The following is a 20,815-nucleotide window of genomic DNA, read 5'->3' as shown; positions in this document are numbered from 1 at the left end:
AAGCAATTTTAGAAATCAGGAAAGTTAAAAAAGTAGAACACAAGCATGGGCCAGTGAGCATTGCCTGGATGCTCAATAAAATTATAGAAGGGCACTAAGATCACTGTCTGCAGGACCTGGAGGAGAGAAACTTCCATTGTCCTGCTCCTGCTTTAGAAGAAAATGGTGGGAACTTTCAGGATTGCTATGTCACACCTTGGGTAAGATACAATTATTAATCAAGGCTGTAGGTTCATGAAAAGAAAATAGCATGGTTCTGGCCAGTATCAGACATATTCTTGCTCCACATCCAGAATCTGCAGTGCTGCCTTACCCTCCAGACTGACAACAAGGCTTCCTTGTCATCTTGAACTCCCTCCTTCACATCATGTACCTCTTACTCTCCAGACTTCTGTTCTGGACTCTTCTTTTTCTGCTTTAACCCTAAAGATTATTACCATTGGTCAGGTTACGCTTTTGAAAAATATCCCAGGCAGTAACTGACCCTAGGCAGGAACAGGAAACTTCACTGAGAAAGTGGGAAAATGCAGATGAGAAAAGGTAAGGAGAAAAAAAGGATAAAACTAAGGAGAGGTAACAGTAGGCAAACAAGAGAAAGGGGAGAGGTTGAAGCTGATCACAAATGATAACTAGCTGTAACTGCTAGCCCCTAAAAATAAACAACATTTACTAGTCAGTTTTCAACAAAAGGCAAAATTCGTGTCAAATTTTAAATAAATGTAAAATATTTCTGAAGAAACAAGCTTTATCAGGAAATAAAATGAAGGAGAACAGTTTGGGCTTAAAAAATTATGCAAAACATTATCCCTTGGTTTATTTCCTTTAAAGTAAAATTCAAGCTAAACTATAACTTTTAGGAATAGTTGCATTTCAGGAGTTATTTCTCAGGAAGCTTTCTTTTACCTCTACAAAAATTACACTCTAAAAAAAGTCCATTGTATTAATGATTGCTGCATGTGTGTAGCTCCAAACCAAACAAATTCTTAAGTTCTCTGTTGCCTGTAATGTCTATATGCAGTATAACTCAGCAATAAAATGTGCCACAAGAATTTAAATTTGGCCACTGCAATGAAATCAACCTCCCAACATCCTCCCCTTATGTGACGTTCTTCACAAACATCCTGAGAAACTTCACAATCCAAGTCACCCAAGGTGCAACAGCATGTGAAAAAAAACTTGCTAGTAAGCGTGTTTTCTGCCACACTCTCAACAGATTTGGGAGCAAACACTTAAAAAAAAGGCCTCACAAAAAGGGAATTAAAGGTACTAAAAGTATGCAATGTCATGCTGAGAATTCTTACAAGAAGCAGCTAAAAGTGGCAAATCCAAATAGCAACCATTTTGGAGAAGTGATTAGTTTCTTCAACAGTGAAATGCTGAAACCTGCTTCCCTCCTGACACGATACTACTGTAGCTTCTTGTTGGATCTGTTTTCTGAAAAAGCACTGAACATGTAAATAGTTGATACTTTATTTTCAGATGTGTTGGGCACTCACACCTCATGGAACAGCAGTCACAAAATGGTTTGGGCTGGAAGGGACATTAACATCACCTATTCCAACCCCCCTGTTGTGTACATGGACACCTGTCATTGGGCTGCTCAGAGCCCCACCCAACCTGGCCTCCCACACTTCCACATCCACAGCTTCTCTGGGCCAGTGTCTCACTACCTTTATTGTACTTATATCTCATCTAAACCTACCCCTTTTCAGCTTAACACTAAAATTTTTAGAATGTTGTCTCACTACAGGCCTTGGCAAGGTCTAATCAGCAACTGTTTGGTGCCTCCTTCCAAAGACAGGCAGCCTGTTTGTGACCACTACCTCTCCTTAATAAAGTTTTAATTTTGGGTTATTTAATCTTTACCTGCTCACAAGAGAATGCAGTCCAGCCCCCTGGACTCACACTGTGCTCCTCAGGAGGAGATAATTTCCACTTTGCTGCTGCCTCACCTGAATTCCCTCCTCACCACATCCTAAAGCAGAAGGGGTACCAGAGCCCAGACTGCAGACACAACTCTAATTTTTCTCTGTCTGTGAACAGAAGAGCTTCAAATAGGATAGATGATGTTTCCATAAAAAAGTCTGGCCTCTCTAATCCCTGATGCTCCATATAAAACTCAGTCTGAAGGGTACCTTTCCTTTTCGTTGCTTGGTACCTGCACAGACTACAGAAAACCTCCAGCACATGTTGTTCCAGTCTAAAATTTTGTCTGACATACCTGCCACAGCACATGTAAAGAGCTTAGGAGAAGCTTGAGAGGGCCAGTTACCAAGGCAGTGAGCAGATTCCAGCAGTAGCCAAGCAGGATTTCCATCAACTCGAGGAGGGATGACAGGGCTGAGCCTGGCTCCCCACTGCCCTCCCTCCCCACATCTTATTGTTCACAGAGGTCACTTTTTCCTCTTGGCTGTGCCATGGGTAAAACAGACCTCTCACCACACAGAGATGGCTCCACAGGAACTACAAGAGAGAAGGACACAGTGAGACATTGTCAGAGCTAAATGGCACCGCTGTTGCAGACACGGTGCCGTGCTCTGGCTGCTGCCTCTCCTGCTGATCATGACATCAAAACATCTGCCATAAAAAGAGAGCACTGCTTTCCTGCCTACAGGTTTCCTGTGATGATTTTTTTTTAACAGAGGTAAGATAAAATTGCTCTGGGTGAAATATTCCCTAGGCCATGGATGTACCTATTGCATGAAGTAATTCCACTGTGATGCTGCAGACACTGCTGGAGGTCAGACTGTAGAGCAGTCCCACCCCAGACACAATCTCTCCCACCTAAACAAGATACTGAGGCGGCTGCCCAGGGGCTGCTTTCTGCTGTAAGCAGAAAAACGGCTGACAAAATTCTGCATTTTTTAAATTGGATTCCTATTAATGATTTTATTGTTAACTAGCTTGATTTCTCAGCAGAGAGGCTTTTGCAAGGTCAGTAATTCCAGGGGCTGGGCACCGAGCTCAGTGTGCCAGCAGCTGGCTGTCAGGCTGGAGGGGGGTTCAGTGGGGAAGCACCACAAACCCCTTGGGGAGCACAGCGGGGCCGGGCACGGAGTCACGGGAACGTACTAAGTGCCAGCAAGCCACAACACGTGGCTGAAAGAAGACATGAGTAGTCTTCACAAGCGCTCTGGCTCATGCATGCAATCCAATTCAGTGCTGGTGTTATTTGGCAGCCACAACTAGATTCCAAAATCTTAACAAAATTCACTCCCCTCCTACTGGCAAAAAATCTCTGAGCTCAGCCCAGCCAGAGGACACTTGCTATTCCCACAGCACTCTTCAGAGCTGGCAGATAGATATCTCAGGCCTCCAGCTAGCATCTCACATCCCCAGAGGATTATGACTCGACACAAACAAGAGCCTGCAGATCCACACAACTGACTCCTTGCAGACCCCACTCCTTGCTCCTGCTCAGCCACCTGGTGATCTGCTCCTGCCCACCAGCCCCTTGAGATGGCTGAATTAAACCCTGAAGATTCCTGTGCTGCAAGGGGTGCAGCAGGGAACATGGATCAGGGAACAGACTGTGGGTAGAAATGCTGGTAAACATCTCAGGACCTCATGCCCCAGATGATATGACATCTCAGGCTTCTGTGGGGACAAAAAGCAACAAACATAGAGCTCCATCAGCCAAGGAGAGCTCTTTCCAAGTTTAGCTACTGGTCTCTCACAGTGCGAGCCAGGTTTAGCTACTGGTCACTCACCTGTGAGCTAACTTGATCCTTTGGGTCAGTTTGCTGACTCACAAATCCTAAATTAATTCAAAGAACATTAAAGCTCTACGCTGTGAAGAATCTGGTACCATCTAGTAATTTGGAGACATGAGAAATTACCTGAGGTTTGGTAAAGGAGGATCTTTGGTTGAATACAGAGAGGGAACACAAATTGTACCACTGATCTCTGTCAGTAAGTGGGAAGACTAGAAAAGTGCTAAAATGATGCTGATGAAAGCAGGGGAGTAGCAATTACAAATAACTGCACAATGTTTTGAGCTTTTACTCCCTCGTGTTACAGTGGCTATGGTAGTGTTGGAGGAAGAATGATCATTACAGACAGAAAACATAGACCCAGGGCACTTCAGAATTTGGATCCGTAAGCAGAAGTGCTCCAGCAGACCTTTCACAATGCACACAGCAAGGACAGAGAACAAACACCACAGGATCAGCGTGGTTGTAATGTACAATATGCAATATTGTATACTGCACATACAATTCAATCAGATATGGTCAAAATGCTGATTGACAGGGCTGACTTCTTCCTGTAGCCAATGCCTTCATGCTGCTCACCCAGCCCCTGGCCTCACCCCTGTCTCTCTTCATCTTCCTTTGCTCTTCCCAGAGGGGACACTGGTACCTGTACTGGGTTTGCATGGCAAGGTTTTGGTGGCAGGCAGGGCCTACAGGAGGAGCTTCTGTGAGAAACTGCTGGAAGCTTCCCCATCTCTGATAGAGTCAATGCCAGCCAGCTCCAAGAGGGACCCCTCAGTGGCCAAGGCCAAGCCCATCAGCCAAGGTGGTAGTGCCTCTGTGATAGCACAGCCAAGGGGGAAAAACTATTCTGCAACTGCAGCCAGGAGAGAATGTGAATGTGAGAGAAACAGTCCTGCAGATGCACAGGGCAGTGAGGAAGGCAGAGAAGAAGCTCCGGGTGCCAGAGCAGAGATTCCCCTGCAGCCCCTGGCGAGGCAGCTGTGCCCCTGCAGCCCATGGGGGAGTAGAGATCCATCTGCAGCCTGTGGAGGATCCCAGCCCAGATAAGGGGATGCCTGAAGGAGGCTGTGACCTTGTGGAGACCCCACTGGAGCAGATCTGCTGGCAGGACCTGTGGCACATAGACAGAGGAGCCCATGCTGGAGCAGGTTTGCTGGCAGGACTTGTGACCCCTGAAGAGAAGGAACAGCAGAGGCAACATGAAGTGACCCCAGCCCCCATTCCCCATCCCCCTGCACTGCTGGCGGGGAGATAGAGAAAATCAGGAGTGAAATTGAGCTCAGGAAGAAGGGAGTGGGGAAGGAAAAGCATTTTATAAATCAATTTTATTTCTCATTGTTCTGCTCTGATTTGACTGGCAATAAATTCAGTTCATTTTCCCAAGTGGAGCCTGTTTTGCCTGTGACAGTCACTGGTGAATAATCTCACCCTGTCCTTACCTCAACCCATGAGTCTGTTATTATAAATTCTCTCCCATGCAGAGCTGAGGAGGGCAGCGATGGAGTGGCTTTGGAAGGATTCTGATACTGAATTCCACAGCAGAGGTGCCATGAGCACAGGAGGCAGCACACACACCTACCCTGCTGGTGCAGGACTGTATCCATACTTTAAAACACTTGGCCTTGGTCTTCCCTTGCTCTCTGTGGCATTCTGGAATTAATGTTTATTCTGCATCTGTTTTTAAGTTCAAAGTGCTTGAAACGACAGGAAGGTTGTGCTAGAGCTCTGCAAAGTCAGAGCCTGAACTGGTGCTAATGCCATGCTTTGGGCACAGAACAAAGGCACATGGGGGTGTCTGAAGGAGCAAAGGCTGGGGTGATACTGCCAGAGGACTGCATATGGAGGGAAGCTTGATGCCCATGTCACCTTCTAGAACGGGTCCTTGTGAGGGCTCCTGGGTACCAGCCCTTCCCAGGAAGACATGGTGAGCAGACAGCAGAAATGAGACTGCTGTCCTTTGCCACGTTCTCTGTTTGGCTGTAGGGCCTAAGGACACCTTGCCATCTGTCATAATATCCACCAGCAGCACACAATGGCACCATGGCAGCATCACTCCTGTGAGCAATGCTGCTGTGCTGCCAACAGCTGGAAAAGGACTGGAGACCAAGGGAGTTCCTTCATGAGAGTAAGAGATACAACGGGCTGGGTAACATCTCCAGCACCACTTCCCAAGGGCAACTAAACCAATGCTTACTGACAACAAACCACAATGTTTGGATAGCCCCAAAGCACCTCACAGCCTTTCAGAATTCACTCTCTCTGCACCTCTGCATGTCAGGCCATGCCATCACTGTTCCTTCACAGATCAGGAATGAAACGTGGTCCCAAAAACTGGAAGTGAGCTATCTGCAGCCTTAACAGGATGTCTTTGAAATGAAAAATTGAAACTAATTCTCCTGAGACTTTGGTGTACAGTTCTAGACCATGTGCTTCTCCTTCCTGTTCCAGCATCCTGCACTGTGTGGCACTGCTCTTGTCTCTTGGCAGCATCACTGAACAAATAAAAACATCTCCGGTGAGGTCAGGGTTTGGTGTAACAGCCCCTGAGGGACGAAGGGAGGGTTAACCCTCAGGGGTCTCTTGAGAACACATTTGCTTTTTTCCATATTACAGGAACAGTTGGGGCCATGGCTCTGTCACTCATAGCCAAGAGGAGAAAGATGATTCAGGAATAAGTTTCCAGGACAAGACTGTTAACACACAACAACAGCCTATGTTGGCAGATAACCCATCACACAGATGAAAAATGAGATGTCTGTTGCAAACAGGTCTAGATAACTCAGTAAGTTCTCATTAGCCACACAGGCACAGGGCGTGGCTTTCCTCTGGCGAGCAGCAGGGTGATTGAAAGATGGCTCCAGGGAGCACAGCAACAGGAGCGTGGCACAGCAGCTCACACAGCCAGGGCTGCAGGCTTCCTCCTTCTAGGGAGGTTTTTAGTTTGTTGCTTGTTGTGTTTTGGCCACAATAACCCCCTGCAGTGTTGTAGGCTGGGGACAGTGTGGCTGGACAGTGCCCAGGCAGAAAGGGACCTGGGGGCACTGGCTGACAGCAGCTGAACATGAGCCAGCAGTGTGCCCTGGTGGCCAAGAAGGCCAGGGCCATCCTGGCCTGGATCAGGAATGGTGTGTCCAGCAGGAACAGGGAGGTCATCCTTCCCCTGTACTCAGCCCTGGTGAGGCCACACCTCGAGTGCTGTGTCCATTTCTGGCCCCTCAGTTTGGGAAGGACCTTGAGACGCTCGAGCGCATCCAGAGGAGGCACCGAGGCTGGTGAGGGGCTGGGAACACAAACCCTGTAAGGAATGGCTGAGGGAACTGGGGGTGTTCAGCCTGGAGAAAAGGAGACACAGGGATCTTATCACTCTCTACACCTTCCTGAAAGGTGGCTGCGGTCAGGTGGGGGCTGGCCTCTTTCACCAGGCAACAACTGACAGAATGAGAGGACACAGTCTTAAGCTGTGCAAAGGGAAATATAGGTTGGATACCAGGAAAAAGTTTTTTACTGAAAGAGTGATAAAGTACTGGAATGGTCTGCCCAGGGAGGTGGTGGAGTCACCATCCCTGGATGTGTTTACAGGTGCCAGGGATACACTCAGTAAAGCCTGCACCTTGTTACAGGACCCCCACAGCTCCAATCCTGACTCCTAAAGATGCACATTCCTCAGGCTGCCCTGAGAGCAACAAAAGGCCAACAACAGCAAATAAATGTGGTGAGGGCATGGGCTGGGATAATGGTGCACAGTAACTGCCTTGTGAGTTTTTACCATGGTCCCCAGCGTGAATTTGGCCCAAGCTAATTATTGGCTTTCCCAAACGATGCCTGGACAAAGTTTAGAGATCAGTACAAGCCTAGGGCCCTTCCTGTTTTGGACATGGCCAGTTTGCTCTGGGGAGCAGAAGGATTTAACTGTTGGACAGAAGCTACTTTATTCTAGTTGGCAAAAGAAACACTACAGTTCCTGTCTGCTTTTATTTACTAGTTTAGCCACAGCCAAACCATCTACAACAGCTGTGTATTTCACTTTCATAATGAATCTTACTCCCTCTATGATTTGGACATGACTGGGCATATCAGGCAATATGGAAAGAAAGGGTTTGACTCTTACCCAAAATGTACAGAAGGTAATGGAAAGCATTTATTTTGCTTCAACGACAATGGTCATTAACAACTACCCGAATGCCATATTTCTGTGCAAAGGGAAACTTCTCCCCAGGCAGATCTATAAAATCAGTTTTATTCCTTTTACTAAAGGGATAATGGAGAAATCTAACTTTTAAGTACTGTGATATGACCCAAGAAATTCAAGTGCAGAATGAAGAGCTGCTGAGTCCCAGATGCATCCATCCTTAGGGCCATTCCTTTTTAATTGACACTTCAGATGATTCCAGACCCGGCCAAATGCTGCAAGGGGCAGCAGTAAAAGATGTGATCCCCAGGTGTGTTAATTAGTACAAACCTATAGTTATATAGCTAAATCATGCATTTTTGGCAAAATTTTACATATTGCTTTCAAAAATGATTTTCCAAAAGCTGATGCTTTGATCCTTTGAAACGAAGACAGAAATGTCTGTAGTAGGTCCATGGGGAAAATGAACAACGGTTTTATTAAGTCTGCTGAATTAGGAACCTGACAGCATCAGATGAAAGGGAAAACAAGTCTCCCATCTCGACTTGAACTGAGCACACATTCACCCCACAGACAGCTTCTTCAGTGCACAGTAAAGCAATAGGGCAGCTCTGAACCCATCCCTCATTAGAAGACTGTCTCATCTATGAGCAGTTCCCTGCATCTGTGATTAAAGATTTCCCCTGCCTTGGTGAAAGAAGCAGGCTCATCGATGAGGTAATCTTTTTTTATTCTAATTAAGGACTTGAGTCATCCTATTATTGTAAAGTCCATGAAACAAAACATGTTTAAATTTGCCCAATTACATCATGTTCAATCCTCTTCCAAAGGAGAAGTAAAAAAAAAAAAAACAAAAAAAAACCAAAAAAACAAACCCACCACTTTTGACTCTACGTAGTCATAAATTTTTGCTCTAGCCTCTCTAAAGGATCTCCTGCCTCCTGCTCCTCTCTTTCTCACTTAAGTAAGGACTTGCTGGATATGCCTGCAGAGCAGCTCACAGCAGCTCCTGCACACCTTCAGTGCTGCCTAGCTCTGCTACAATTGCCTGCACATCCTGCCAAAACAGAAGGGGGAGGCAACGGGATTTCATTCCAGTTCCCTGATATAACTCGGCTCTACAGTTCTTCTGTATACAAAAAGTGTGTGTTAAGTTTTATTCCTTTAGTACATTGTAAACAATGAACCAGGTCTGTTAAAAATCCCATGAAATCTTTATTAAAAGGAGACAATATACTTTGCCAATCTGGTCAAATTCCAAGCTGGGTATTTGTATTTACATGGGTGCAATTCTCTCTGCATTTCCAGCTGAATTAAGTGTTCTTCATTTATGGTGCTGAAATGCAGTGTTGCATGAAGCAATTAAATCCTTGCTGCATTTTACCCCAGGTGAAGTTTCATTTGTGTTCTGCTTGGAAACACCACTGTATGGTACACACAGCTGTAACACTACACAGACTAGAGAGCTATTTTCAGCCCTTTGGGCTTAGGATGATGGCATAAACACAAATTAACTATTTATAAAACCCATTAAAGTATATTCAGTGTTCTAATCAGAAAGAAAATGAAGCACATTAAAATAATTACTTAAACTCTTTCCCAGAGGATCCTCATGTTCCAGCTGTGGATGTACTGGAATCACTCAAGCCAGTCATGACAGAAACTCACCACTGAACTTTAAGCCAGGCAATTGCTTAAAAACCTGGGGAAATAATGACTGCATAATCTCATGGGACCAAAAATCCAACACTAGACAGGGAAATATGAATGCAGATAAGGACAATGCTGGCACAGGGAGGACTCTCACAAGTATTCCTTAGGTCAGGGAAATGACTATTTCCAAAAGAAAAGAAAACACAGAGCAGCCAAATTTAGAGCTGTGACTTGTGTATCCACTCCAAACATCTCTGACAGGGTGAGTTCCCTAGCTCTGATCCCAAGGTACAGTTCTTTGTGATTGCCAGGTGCAGACATAGCAGCAACCACCTGTGCAACACACTCTCCTGAAGGAGAGCTTATGGATAGAATATATGTCAACTACAAGTCCACGAGTACCCAAAAATCTGTTTTCTTGAGCATAATTCCATTTGCCCTCCCAAAGAAAAGCCATGAGAGAAGAGGGCCAAGTTCTTCACACATCCAACTCAATTTCCCTGGCTGAAAAGTACAGCTAGGAAAGGGTCTCCGTTCTACCACTTGGAGTCACACGAGCCTTGGTAGAGTGATCTCAAGAAAACAGGTTTCTGCCACTCAGAAGACATAACAACAGAATGAATATGGATGATTCTGTGAGATCCAGCAGTTAAACATGGTTTCATTTTCTGTTGTTTTGTTTTTAGTCATCGTGTAACAATTTTCCATTGTTTTCTTTCAATCACCCTCAACCTCTCATTTGTAGGGGCACAGCAAGATTTTCAGTAAGGAAACACATTGGAAGGTGCTCTCTGGAGATGGGACTGGTGGCAGAAGAGAAAGGAAAGCCATCTGCATAGGAAACACTACTCACAAAGCACCTATAAAAACAAAACTGCTCAGGAGACAAACTGGAGGGACTGAATTCCTGCAGTGAGAGCATCCTTGCCAACCTGCTTTACCCTCTAGACACTCAGTTAAAACAATCCCAAGGAGAGGCTATAAGGTTACCCCTAAAAAAGGTTGAGACCAGACAATTTATGAAAAGTGAGGCAGGCTTATCCTCTAACTGGGTAGATAATACAGAATTTTTGCTCCTTTCTCTTCTTCTCTCTTTGATGGAGAAGAACACTACACCAGACTATTATCTTTGGTTTTCAGAAAAAATTCATCTGTCAAGACCAAGGGGGTTGTTTACTGGGATGTTGTGAGTTGCCAATCTGACAGCAGCTGGATTGGAATTGTGACAAATACTTGTGTCACTTGGCAAAGCGATGGCCAAACATGCCTTGCAACTTAAACTTGTGACTCAACAACTGACAGAAAATAGAGATTTGCCTGTTTAAATCTCTGAAGGCCTCACAGCTGTGAGCACAGATACACACACTGCTAGGAAAACAAAGCTCTATTTTCCCATTCATTGTTTTGACTATCTGAATTTTGTTAAAGAAAAAATAACCTGTATCTTCACTCTTTGATGTTTTGACACTTTTATTCTCTTTTAGCTGATTGGGACAAACAGACAAGCTGTTTTTATGCTGTGTATAAATCCTACTGGATTCAGAGGGGAAGGCAAACACGTACCTGGCTGGACCAAAAGGCAGCTGTGAATTTTGTGAGTGGCTGAGGAGCAGGATGCCTGAGGAGTGGCAGGAATACAACCCTGCCAGCCAAGGACCAGAAGGCACAGCAGCTGAACACACATTTTGACAAGTTTGCTCCAGACCATCTGTCCAGCAGACAGCAGCTGTGCTACACCACCACTACAGCCTGCAGAAATTTTCTTTCTTGGAGGGGAAAATCCACAAGCAAGTATGCTACCCTCACCTAATACAGCACTGGGCACTCCATCAATAAAACCACTTGGAAAGATGCTAAATGCAGGATTCCCCTTAAGCTGATTTCTGCCTCTTCATCAGCCACCCTCAGCTGCCCAAGGTTTCTGGCAGAGGAAGCAAGATCAAATGTTGCCACGCATTTCTTCCCCAAAGACAAAAGGCTGAGGCCATTCTCAGCTCTTCTGCCACAACAGAGAAAAGTAAAGGAAAGGGAGCACTGGGATCAACAACTCCGGAGTCAAGCTCTAGCCTGACTGCCACAAAGGGACTGGGAAACACAAAGGCGTAGGATGCAACCCAGAAACAACTGCTGTCTTGTGTGCCAACCTACCTCCTCCTGCAGCCTGCCTGGCTCTGCAGGCTCTGGCAAGGCCAGGGCTGGCTCCTGGCTGCTCATTCCCTGCCAATCTGCTGCTCCAAGCCATCACCTACTTCATCTGCAGCCAGGAAAAGCAGTGAGTGCCCAACTAAACTCAGCAACAGCAAACCTCTAGCACTGGAGGTGCTTGAGCTTGACCCCAGCAACAACCAGCTACAAAGATTTAAAAAACCCCTGGCAGAAGGTGTCCACAACGTCAGCCCTCACCAACCCCATCTCTTCCTAACTATTGTCAGGACTTAGCTGTATCAGTGTTTAAACACAACAGATGCAAAGCTTCCACCTACCCACGTGTCTGTATTCTTCAGGAGAGGCACAAATTTGGATCAGGAGAAGTCATAAGGAAATCCTCTGAAACAATAGTAAAGGCACAGAGTCAAGACAGAAACTCTCCAGGACCCATGATGAGATAGAAGAACTCCTGCCTAGGGAATACTCACCTCTGTGCAGTTTGCCAGGAAAAACCTGTGCCTGGGGAAATACATGCTGTCACTGAAAGATTTAGGGAGGCAAGGGAAAAAGGACGGAAGGGAGGAACCCTGTGTGGAGGAGAGGTTCCTACAAGGGCTGCAGAGAGCTGATGAAGACAGGAAAAAAAGCTCAGGAAAAGGTGGGTTCTCCCAAAGTGGTGAACAAATATTACCTCAGAAGGTAACTGCAGCTGAAGAAATGCATGCACTGAAAGGGCTGCTGCATGTTTTAACCCACGAGGCAGCCACACTCCTTTTGCAGAATTGCTGCTGCTTTGTTCAGAAGAGCTGGTTCACAGTAATTTTAATCAGCTGTTGTCTGAGGTTTTTTGGAATGAACTGAATACAAGTATTAAATTCAGTTGTTGTGACTACAAAGTGGGAGGAGATGGATGCTAAAGCTCTTGGCTTCAAAAAAAACCCAACATAAACAGTAAAAGTCTGTATCTCACCCACAGAGGAAGAAGACAAAACCTAATTCAGTTACTGTGATGTGTTTGTAACTTGCTTTAAGAAGAACTCCTGGAAATGTGAACTTGATCTTGCTTGGATTAAGCATCCAAACTGGATGCCTGACTTGTCTACAGAAAGCCAAGCCCTATGGTAGCTTGAGGGCAGAGTGGAGCAAAGATGGCAGCAGGCAGAAAGCTCTATGGGTAGAGGAACATGGGGCCATACTGTTTTTTTGAGTAATTCCTTCACAGCCTGGGCCTGAGCACAGGAGCTCGGTCAACAATTCAAGCTGTTAGAACGGCCTCTGGTACCCCCTTGGCATGGGACAACCTGCCTTCTCCCAAACCATCCCAATCACAGCCCAGGAGGTAGCACAGGCCACTTGCAGTGGGGACTCTGGACACAGCCAACCTCACTGAGAGGACAGGAGAATGTCACGGTACAGGCACAGCCAGACACTGCTGGGTCAGCCCTGGCCAAGGGGCCCTGGCACGGCTGAGCACTGCTGAGCTCTGGATCCCTGCTGCACACAGCTGCCCTCACCCCATGCCAACCTCCCCTCAAACCACTGCCAAACCACACCTTTTTTCACTGCAGAATTTTCAACAGTACCATCAAGTTCAGGTGAACAGCTCATCCAACTTGTGCTTCTCTTCCATGCCTTGCCCTTCAGAGGATTAGACTTTTCAGACTCATTGCTCTTGCTTCTTTCCTTCCTAAAGGCATGCCAGTTAGAGAACTCCCTGAGACTACCCACATGATTCTATTTTGCAATGTATAAGGAAAATCCCTTAAAACATTGTTAGAAGATGCTGCACCTTTTAAAACTCTGACACCAAAGCACCCTGGTAGTCTACTAAGGATTTAAAAATATGTATCTGCAAATGGTGAGCTCTATGGATATAAAAAAGAGTGACAAAGAGTGGTGACAAAGCTAAGTCAATATACCTAATATTGTCCCTACAATGGACAGTCAATTATGTATCTGATTTCCTACTTATACGGGAATGAAAACATTTTAACAAAGGAGTATTATGATTGTGGCTTAAGAGAAAAAAAAATGAAAAAAAAACCCAAACCCAAGAGATGCACCTTTAAAAAAAAATTGCTGTGAGAGCCTTACAGTGACAAGTCACTGTATACTTAAAGTGCTAAGAAAAGTGAAATAGAGCTAAAAGTGTGCCACTGCTACAAAAGTGAGTACACTATTATTCATTCCCTTATGCACAGCTGATATCAAAGGATTGTCTTACTCTGTATTACGAGTGATTTTTCCTACAGGACCTGAATATTCTGTCCAAAGCTGAAAAGATTTCTACAAATGTCCAGGAAAACTTGCAGAGTAATTGGTGGCAGTACACTGGAATACCAATACTCCAAACTATCAAGAAAGGCAGAGGGTGAAGAGAAGAAAACATATTTTAGTCAATTTCACCACATCCCACAAACATAAATTAATATTGAGCACCTTCTATTCTAGGACGAACCGGGTTTCTGGGGTAAAAAAATATAAAGGAGGAGGCATGTTAAAAGATGAAAATCAGAAATTCAGATTAATCAGAAATATGTACTGGTTTTGACATGTTCCTGGTTTGGACAGCAAAACCCCAAGTCTTTCTGTTGTTAAGAATCCGAGAATCACCCCGCTAACACAGACAGAAAGCTTTGATGCATAAGAACCATACAACAGACAAACACAAAGTTTGTAGATCATCATTAATACCCACAAAAGATGAAGAGCTGAACTGGCAAGTGAGTTTGCCCACCTGATATCAAAGAGCAACTCAGACACAGCCCTGAAAGCAAGGCAGAGAATCAGCACCACTGGCATGTCTCTTCCAGGCAAAAGGAACCAGCCCATTATCAGCTTCTGCCTGCATGAACACCAGCAATACAAAACCGGAAAACAAAAGGCCCTAGATTAGGATTTTACTCCTAAGGACCAATATTTAACTGGATATTGGGTGGTTCAGCAGCACAGCAGCAGCGCTGGGCCAAATCCAACTCACAGCCTTCTGGCCCAGGAGGAGAAGTTGTTACCAAATGAAGCATGCTGACAGCATATGGAGGCCTGTGCTACTGGAGCTGTTTCATCCTCATCCAGAAAGCAAAAAACCTGTAAGATTATGCCAAACACATGATTCAATTTAGGTTGGAGCTCTGCTCTCACCACTACTTCACAAAATGGGCTGGCTTGTTTCAGTGCTGCCTCTACAGCTTTCCAAAGGTTTTTCAGAGAGAAAAGGAGCATGGATTTTTTTTTTTCCCTTTTTAACCTGAATTCACTAGGCACTAGGGGACAATTTACTACTAAACACATTTATCTATCTGCTTCACCTCTCGTTTATTCATTCCCATGCCAAAGTAACTTCAAGCACATGTGAAGCACTAAAGCTGTGGGGCTTCAGCTCCCTCTTCAAAGCATGCAAGTACCAAAAATTTTAACAGGCATAGAAGGCACCCTAAAATGTCCCCTGAGAACTGCCTATCCACGGATCACTAAGCTCCTGCCTTTGGCCTCTCACCTAGACACCTCTTACTAGATGGCACAGAGCTGGGATACAGTGCTGATGTACAACCTGACCTCTGTTGATGTGAGCTGAAAATAACTTCCATGGAAGCAGGATGAGTTACAGGAGAACTGAGACAATGAAAAATAAACCTCAGAATTCTTGTTTCCACTTCCATGTTTCTGCCCCAACACTGTACATGTAAGAATCACAGAAACAATAATAAATAGATATGGAAACTTCTTTTATCGATATCCAGCCACTGCTTTAGAGTGAAAAACATCTGACTGCTTAACTGCTGCTGTAGAGCTGCACTTCTGTCCCAGTGAAGACCATACTTCTTAAATAAATGAAGTTATTTTGATTCAGTAAGAATTCTGTACTTGGAAGGGATTGAAGCAATAAACTAAATGAGGATTAAATACCAGATCTTGTCATCCTTCAGTGCATTAGAAGACCAAAATAAACAAGATTTTCAAATGCTAGGTCAAGCTGTGCAGAGGAGAAAAGCAAACTTCTTGCTTGTTTTGGCATAGCAAGCTCTTTACAGCTTCTATTTGTTGTAAGATGAAAAATATAACATTGAACTTGCTAACCCAATAGATCATTTTCCTATCCAAAAAAGGACAGCTGCTTTTGTACAAATACAAACTAAGGACCATTTTGTGGGAAGTATTACTTTATCTAACTTCTTGTTGTTAATAGTTATTTAAAATTTTAAACTTTCTTTAAACAAAAGACTAATTTTGATGCTAAGTAATTCAGCACATTTTATCAAAAGAGTAATAGTTAATGTTTTCTGTAATCTTTTCTGGTGAATCTTTTCTGATTTAAAAGATTAAATACTTCATGTAAAAAGGACAATATCTGGGCATCCATGATTACATATGATTATAATAGCAGGAGGGAAGTCCAAATAGTGCTTCCAGTATTAATCATCTTATTTGACCAAACTTCGTGTAGGAGACTCCAGCTTAGACCTAGAGTGAATGATCCCCTATAAATGATTTAATGCCACTGGGAAACACCAAGAGAGGGGTTTGGCTTGTTACTCTCAGTTACTGCCTACTGCTATGCAGAAGCAATTTGAAAGCACAGTCTAGAGCCAAGACAACATTCAGTAGTGGCTGGTGACCCTGGGTGGCTGAAACCATCCAGTTGGGTCAGCCAGTGCTTACTGAGGATCATGAACAGCTACACCTTCTTCACTTGGACATCTAAAGTCTGAGACACCATAAAATGTAGTTGATACTCATGATCCCAGCACAGAAAAACTTAATTTGCTTCCAGACTTTAGTTGTTAGAAATCAGTTTGGAATTCAGTGAGAAATTCCATCTTGAACTGAAGAAAGTAACTGACTGAAAATTACTGGACAGGTAAACACACCTGGATACCAATATCAGGAAGCTTTGACCTGTTTCTCAAGCTGTTACTGCATATGCCTTAGTGGCATTTAGCATGTGGCACCTTCAGAAAAAGGATAAAGGAAAGAAAAGCCGCAAGTGAGCTCCAGTGCAGTTCCAGACACTGTAATCAGAGTGTCCTGTGTACTCAGAAGGCACATCCACTGGATTCTGGAGGGCTGATGCTTTGCAGTGACCAGCAAAGTATCTTCTGTAGCTGGGACTCTTAGCAGGGCACTCATGATGTCCCTGTCACTTCAATGTCCAGAGGAATGCACCGAAAAGGCACTACAAAGTCTCTTCCCTCTGTCAAAGCACTTCATTCATGAACTGCAGAGGCCTGTCCTCCCCTGTGAAATTCAGCGATGTGGGGACAGTGACATACAACATCCTTATTCAGACAGGCTGAAGTCTAAATACCTCATTTACAGGATTTTAGCCATACCTCATTATACCAAGAGGGTCTAAAATTTCCTCTTCTTCCTCATCTCCCTCTTCTTTTTTCTCCCCCTTTTTGACATTTTCCACTGATAAAAGCTGTGAGATTAAGTCAGGTGTCTTCTCCTCTTTGAAAAAATCCAATGCCTCATTTTCTTCATCTTCCTTCTCCCCGCCATCAGGCATGTTTTTACCCTTGAAGTCAACAGCACTGGAAGATTTTGTTCCTGCAAAACACAGTAATGGAGGCAAAACTAAGTATATGAGATAACAACTACAGGTTTTTTACACCTTGCACTTGTTCCTGAGAGTTTTGTTTGAGGAACGAAGGACATGATCAGCTTTTGTGAAACTCTTTCAAAACACTCCCACTGTTCTCTTTATTCACTATGTGTCATTATGTGTCTGATCTGTTTACTAATTCACAGTAGTTAAGTAGAGAAAGATAGAGGAAATGAACTTTATCTGAGACACAGCAGCACATATCAAATCTGCTTATTTATGTTCCTTCTACAGTCAACAGAAACAATAGAATTTCCACATGGTGATTCAGCCCATCCAAATGAAGTCATATGAGAAGTTTCTCTTTGAAGTGCCTGTTTCTCTTCTACTGGCTACAGAGACACTGTAAATACTCTGCATAGATGTAGGTAGCTAACTTTCACATAGCTAGTAGAGATAAAGTCCTTTTTGATGCAATTTAATTAACTTGGGTTAAAATTAGAGCATTGGACAGCATGTTTCTACAGCAGGTCTTCAGTTTACACTAAAAAATGAAGACTTTAGTTCTAACACCCTTCAGTATGCAAGATGCATCCAGGTCAGCAAATTCAGCCAACTGAAAAACAGTTAACTAAGTCTTCCCACCATACTTGTTTCTTGCAAAGACCAGCAGAATGAGGAGAAAATGGTTCCTTGTTGTCAAGTTTCTGGATGTCCAGGGAAGCAATTTTAAATGATGAGACCAGCCAAAAAAAAAGGCAACTGAAAACTGTGATGGATTCATGATTACACCATTTTGACTATTGAAGTAACATGGCATGGGAGACTTGTCTCACACAGCTTTTCATGTCTGCATCTGCCAAATCAGGGTAAGACTTACATTATTCTAGGACAAATTCTGATTTCTCATCACTTGCACCCAAATCTGCCCACAGAACGAAGTCCAGCCTAGTTTAGCTGCAGATGTGCACCATGGCTAGGTTAACCAGCATGCAAAGAGCAATCAACATGAATGTGAAATCTCTGTGCAAGGGGTCTGCTTTCAAGAGAATACTGCCCAGGGAGAAAAAGCCCAGACAAAAACCTTACTACCTGGATCTTGCCATGCATTAAGCAGCTTTGCCCCTTTGACTTAAGGAAACTCCCAGCTTCACAGAACTAATCTGGCCATACCTGACACTTCTGCAAAATGGGCTGTTATACTTGCTAGCTTCTTGCAACTTCACTTACTTAAAAGTAACCCTCCACTAAGAATCCTACACAGCACCAGGCTGGAGTATTCCAGGCCCAGCGGCTCTCAGCTGAATTAACAGCAGAGAACTCATATGTTCCACTCATTCTGTAACTCCCTGCTGTGCCCAAGGGATGTAAGAAAGGAACTATATGAATCACTAGACAAGACAACAAGAGCTGGACATAGGGCTAAGGAAAAAAATTTAAATAAATTAAAAAGAAAAAAAAAAAAGCTAGCCAGAAAATATGTTCAACAAATAAAGAATCTGTCTTCCATTTAAATCTTCCTCAGAGTCAATAATTTGTAAGAAAACCAGACAAAATATGGAAGAGTTGCTCACTAAGGGAGACCCTGCACTGTCCCTTTAGGGTCCATCTCCCCACTGACAACATATGACTATTTAGCCTTCTAAACTTTCATGTTCTGAAGCACAGCAGGAAATCAGAGACAGGCTAGCACAATGCTTGCTTTGAATGTACCTATCAACATCTCTGAATGAGGCAGATGTCCACAGAGGAGGGAAATACACTAGCAAACATGACTGTGCAGCATTGCAAATGCACATGAGGATATTTTCACTGACAGGCTTTATTCTGGCACTCTCTAGTTTTTGGCTGCCTGAGTCAAGAACTTAACACTTCCATGAAGCACATTCCTGGGAGAGGGGACAGTCACATCTTTTAGTTACCTAAAAATTCCAGTAACTCAGGACTCATTGCTAGATCCTCATCTTTGGAGATGAATTTCATGATATCATTGAACATAGCTCGTCGTTCAGAGATGTCCGATTCCCCCACGAAGAGAACTTTTCTAGGCAGGAGTGGAAGAGAAACTTGTGGATACCGTGCTGTCAGTCTCTGGTAGAGCTCCTCAATCTCGCTGTACTTCTTGGAAACCTGCAATGAAAATGTGTTGCCTGGGTTCATTTCTTTACAGATGAGGTAGGAGCAGCAAAGCAGCAGCGAAGTGCTGTGAAACATTAACTGTGGAAGTGGAAAACCATGTATTAGCAAGGAGCTTTACACATGGCCTAGCAAGAGCCTGTTATGTACCCAGTGAATCCTCAAGCATTGTTGCTAGTCTTCTAATTCTGTTATTAAAAATCCACTGCTTGATGGAATTAAAGTTCATTGCCAGAATCCATTTGTCTGACTCATCAGCTAATGAAATACTGGGAAGGTCACTGCTCCAGATACTTTTCTGACAGCAGGAATCCTTGTCCACTAAAAGTGATGCCCAGTCCTGAGAGATAGGAGGGGGGAAAAGCCCTGCCTGGTATGGTGGAGAAAGCTGCCCATGTGTTTGCACCACCGTCCCATTCCTTGCACCTGGTGGCTTCAGTGCCTTTGGCTGCTTAGGCCTAAAAATCTGACACGTTTTCTGCCCTGAAGAGCACATGACACAGAAACCTAAGGGCAAAGACCTCAGCTGACCCCTGACTACGCAGTTCATCCATGAGAAAATAAAAATCAACAACTTGGCCATGGCCTAAAAGGTTCTCATACAGGGAGAAGATGCCAACAGAGAATGCAGTCATTCCTTCTGTGGACAAAGACAGAAAGCCTGAGGAGAAATAAGGCTCAAGATATTACAAGGAAAGCAACAGCTATGGGAATGTTGGTTAGAAAAGGTGTGGCTTTTATGCCACATTAAGTATAGAATTCAGTACCTTAAACCAATAAACAAAATCCACACACAAACAAAACACTATCTCTAAGTGACGTTACAGATGCAATGAGGGTGACTTCCCTGCTCTGTGGTGTTACACAGATAATATATTTGTCAAGGCCCTCCATGGATCCATAAGCTACCAAACTGTTCTTAATTAACACAGAGATTAAAAAACTACCCAAAAAACAGTGCTAGTGGAGTGCACAGGGCACAGATACTCTTTTAGGGTCCAGCTCTCATCCTCCTGTAACATGTGCTGCTGAACTCTAGAGGAGTGAATCCTAATTAACACTGCAATATGTGCAGTATTGCACATACTGAGATGGATATAAAAGATGGAGAGACTCAAGCACCATATCTTGGAACGGAGTAATGCAGAGTTCTCTCATCAACACAGTGATAAAGGAAGTCAACCTAACAAAAAGCAAAGAAGGGAAATGAGTTACAGATTAATGCAGAATCCCTACACTGCATTTATACAAGAACACTAAACAGCAGCACGTATATTCCCAGACACTGGAACCTGAGAGCACCTACTAGAAACCTCATTTACAGTGACTACTGGAACCTGACAAAGTCTGGCACAGTTCCTACACTCTGGGCAGCTATTGTGCCCCCAGATAACTCTTCACCCCAAGATTTGGCTCGATGGAAAGACCCCTCAGCAGCCAGTTTGGATACTGGGGCACACTGCAGATGGTGAGGAAGTTTAATCCTGT

The 20,815-nt window shown here is 44.1% G+C and overlaps 1 protein-coding gene across 3 annotated transcripts in view; it reads right to left on the bottom strand.

Annotated features, from left to right (window-relative positions):
- HS1BP3 (HCLS1 binding protein 3) overlaps positions 1-20,815 on the bottom strand; it is a 52,459-nt gene that overhangs the window by 16,805 nt on the left and 14,839 nt on the right. For all 3 annotated transcript variants that reach the window (XM_030269978.4, XM_041714998.2, XM_041714997.2), the window contains 2 exons: positions 19,114-19,321; positions 16,977-17,196 (listed from right to left, as the gene is read on the bottom strand). In XM_030269978.4, coding sequence (XP_030125838.4) covers positions 16,977-17,196; positions 19,114-19,321 — 428 coding nt within the window. The remainder of the gene's footprint in view (positions 1-16,976; positions 17,197-19,113; positions 19,322-20,815) is intronic.

Source organism: Taeniopygia guttata, chromosome 3 (assembly GCF_048771995.1).
Source record: "Taeniopygia guttata chromosome 3, bTaeGut7.mat, whole genome shotgun sequence".
NCBI classification, from domain to species: Eukaryota; Metazoa; Chordata; class Aves; order Passeriformes; family Estrildidae; genus Taeniopygia; species Taeniopygia guttata.
The sequence above is the reverse complement of the archived record's forward strand: the minus strand, read 5'-3'. Positions and strand labels throughout refer to the sequence as shown.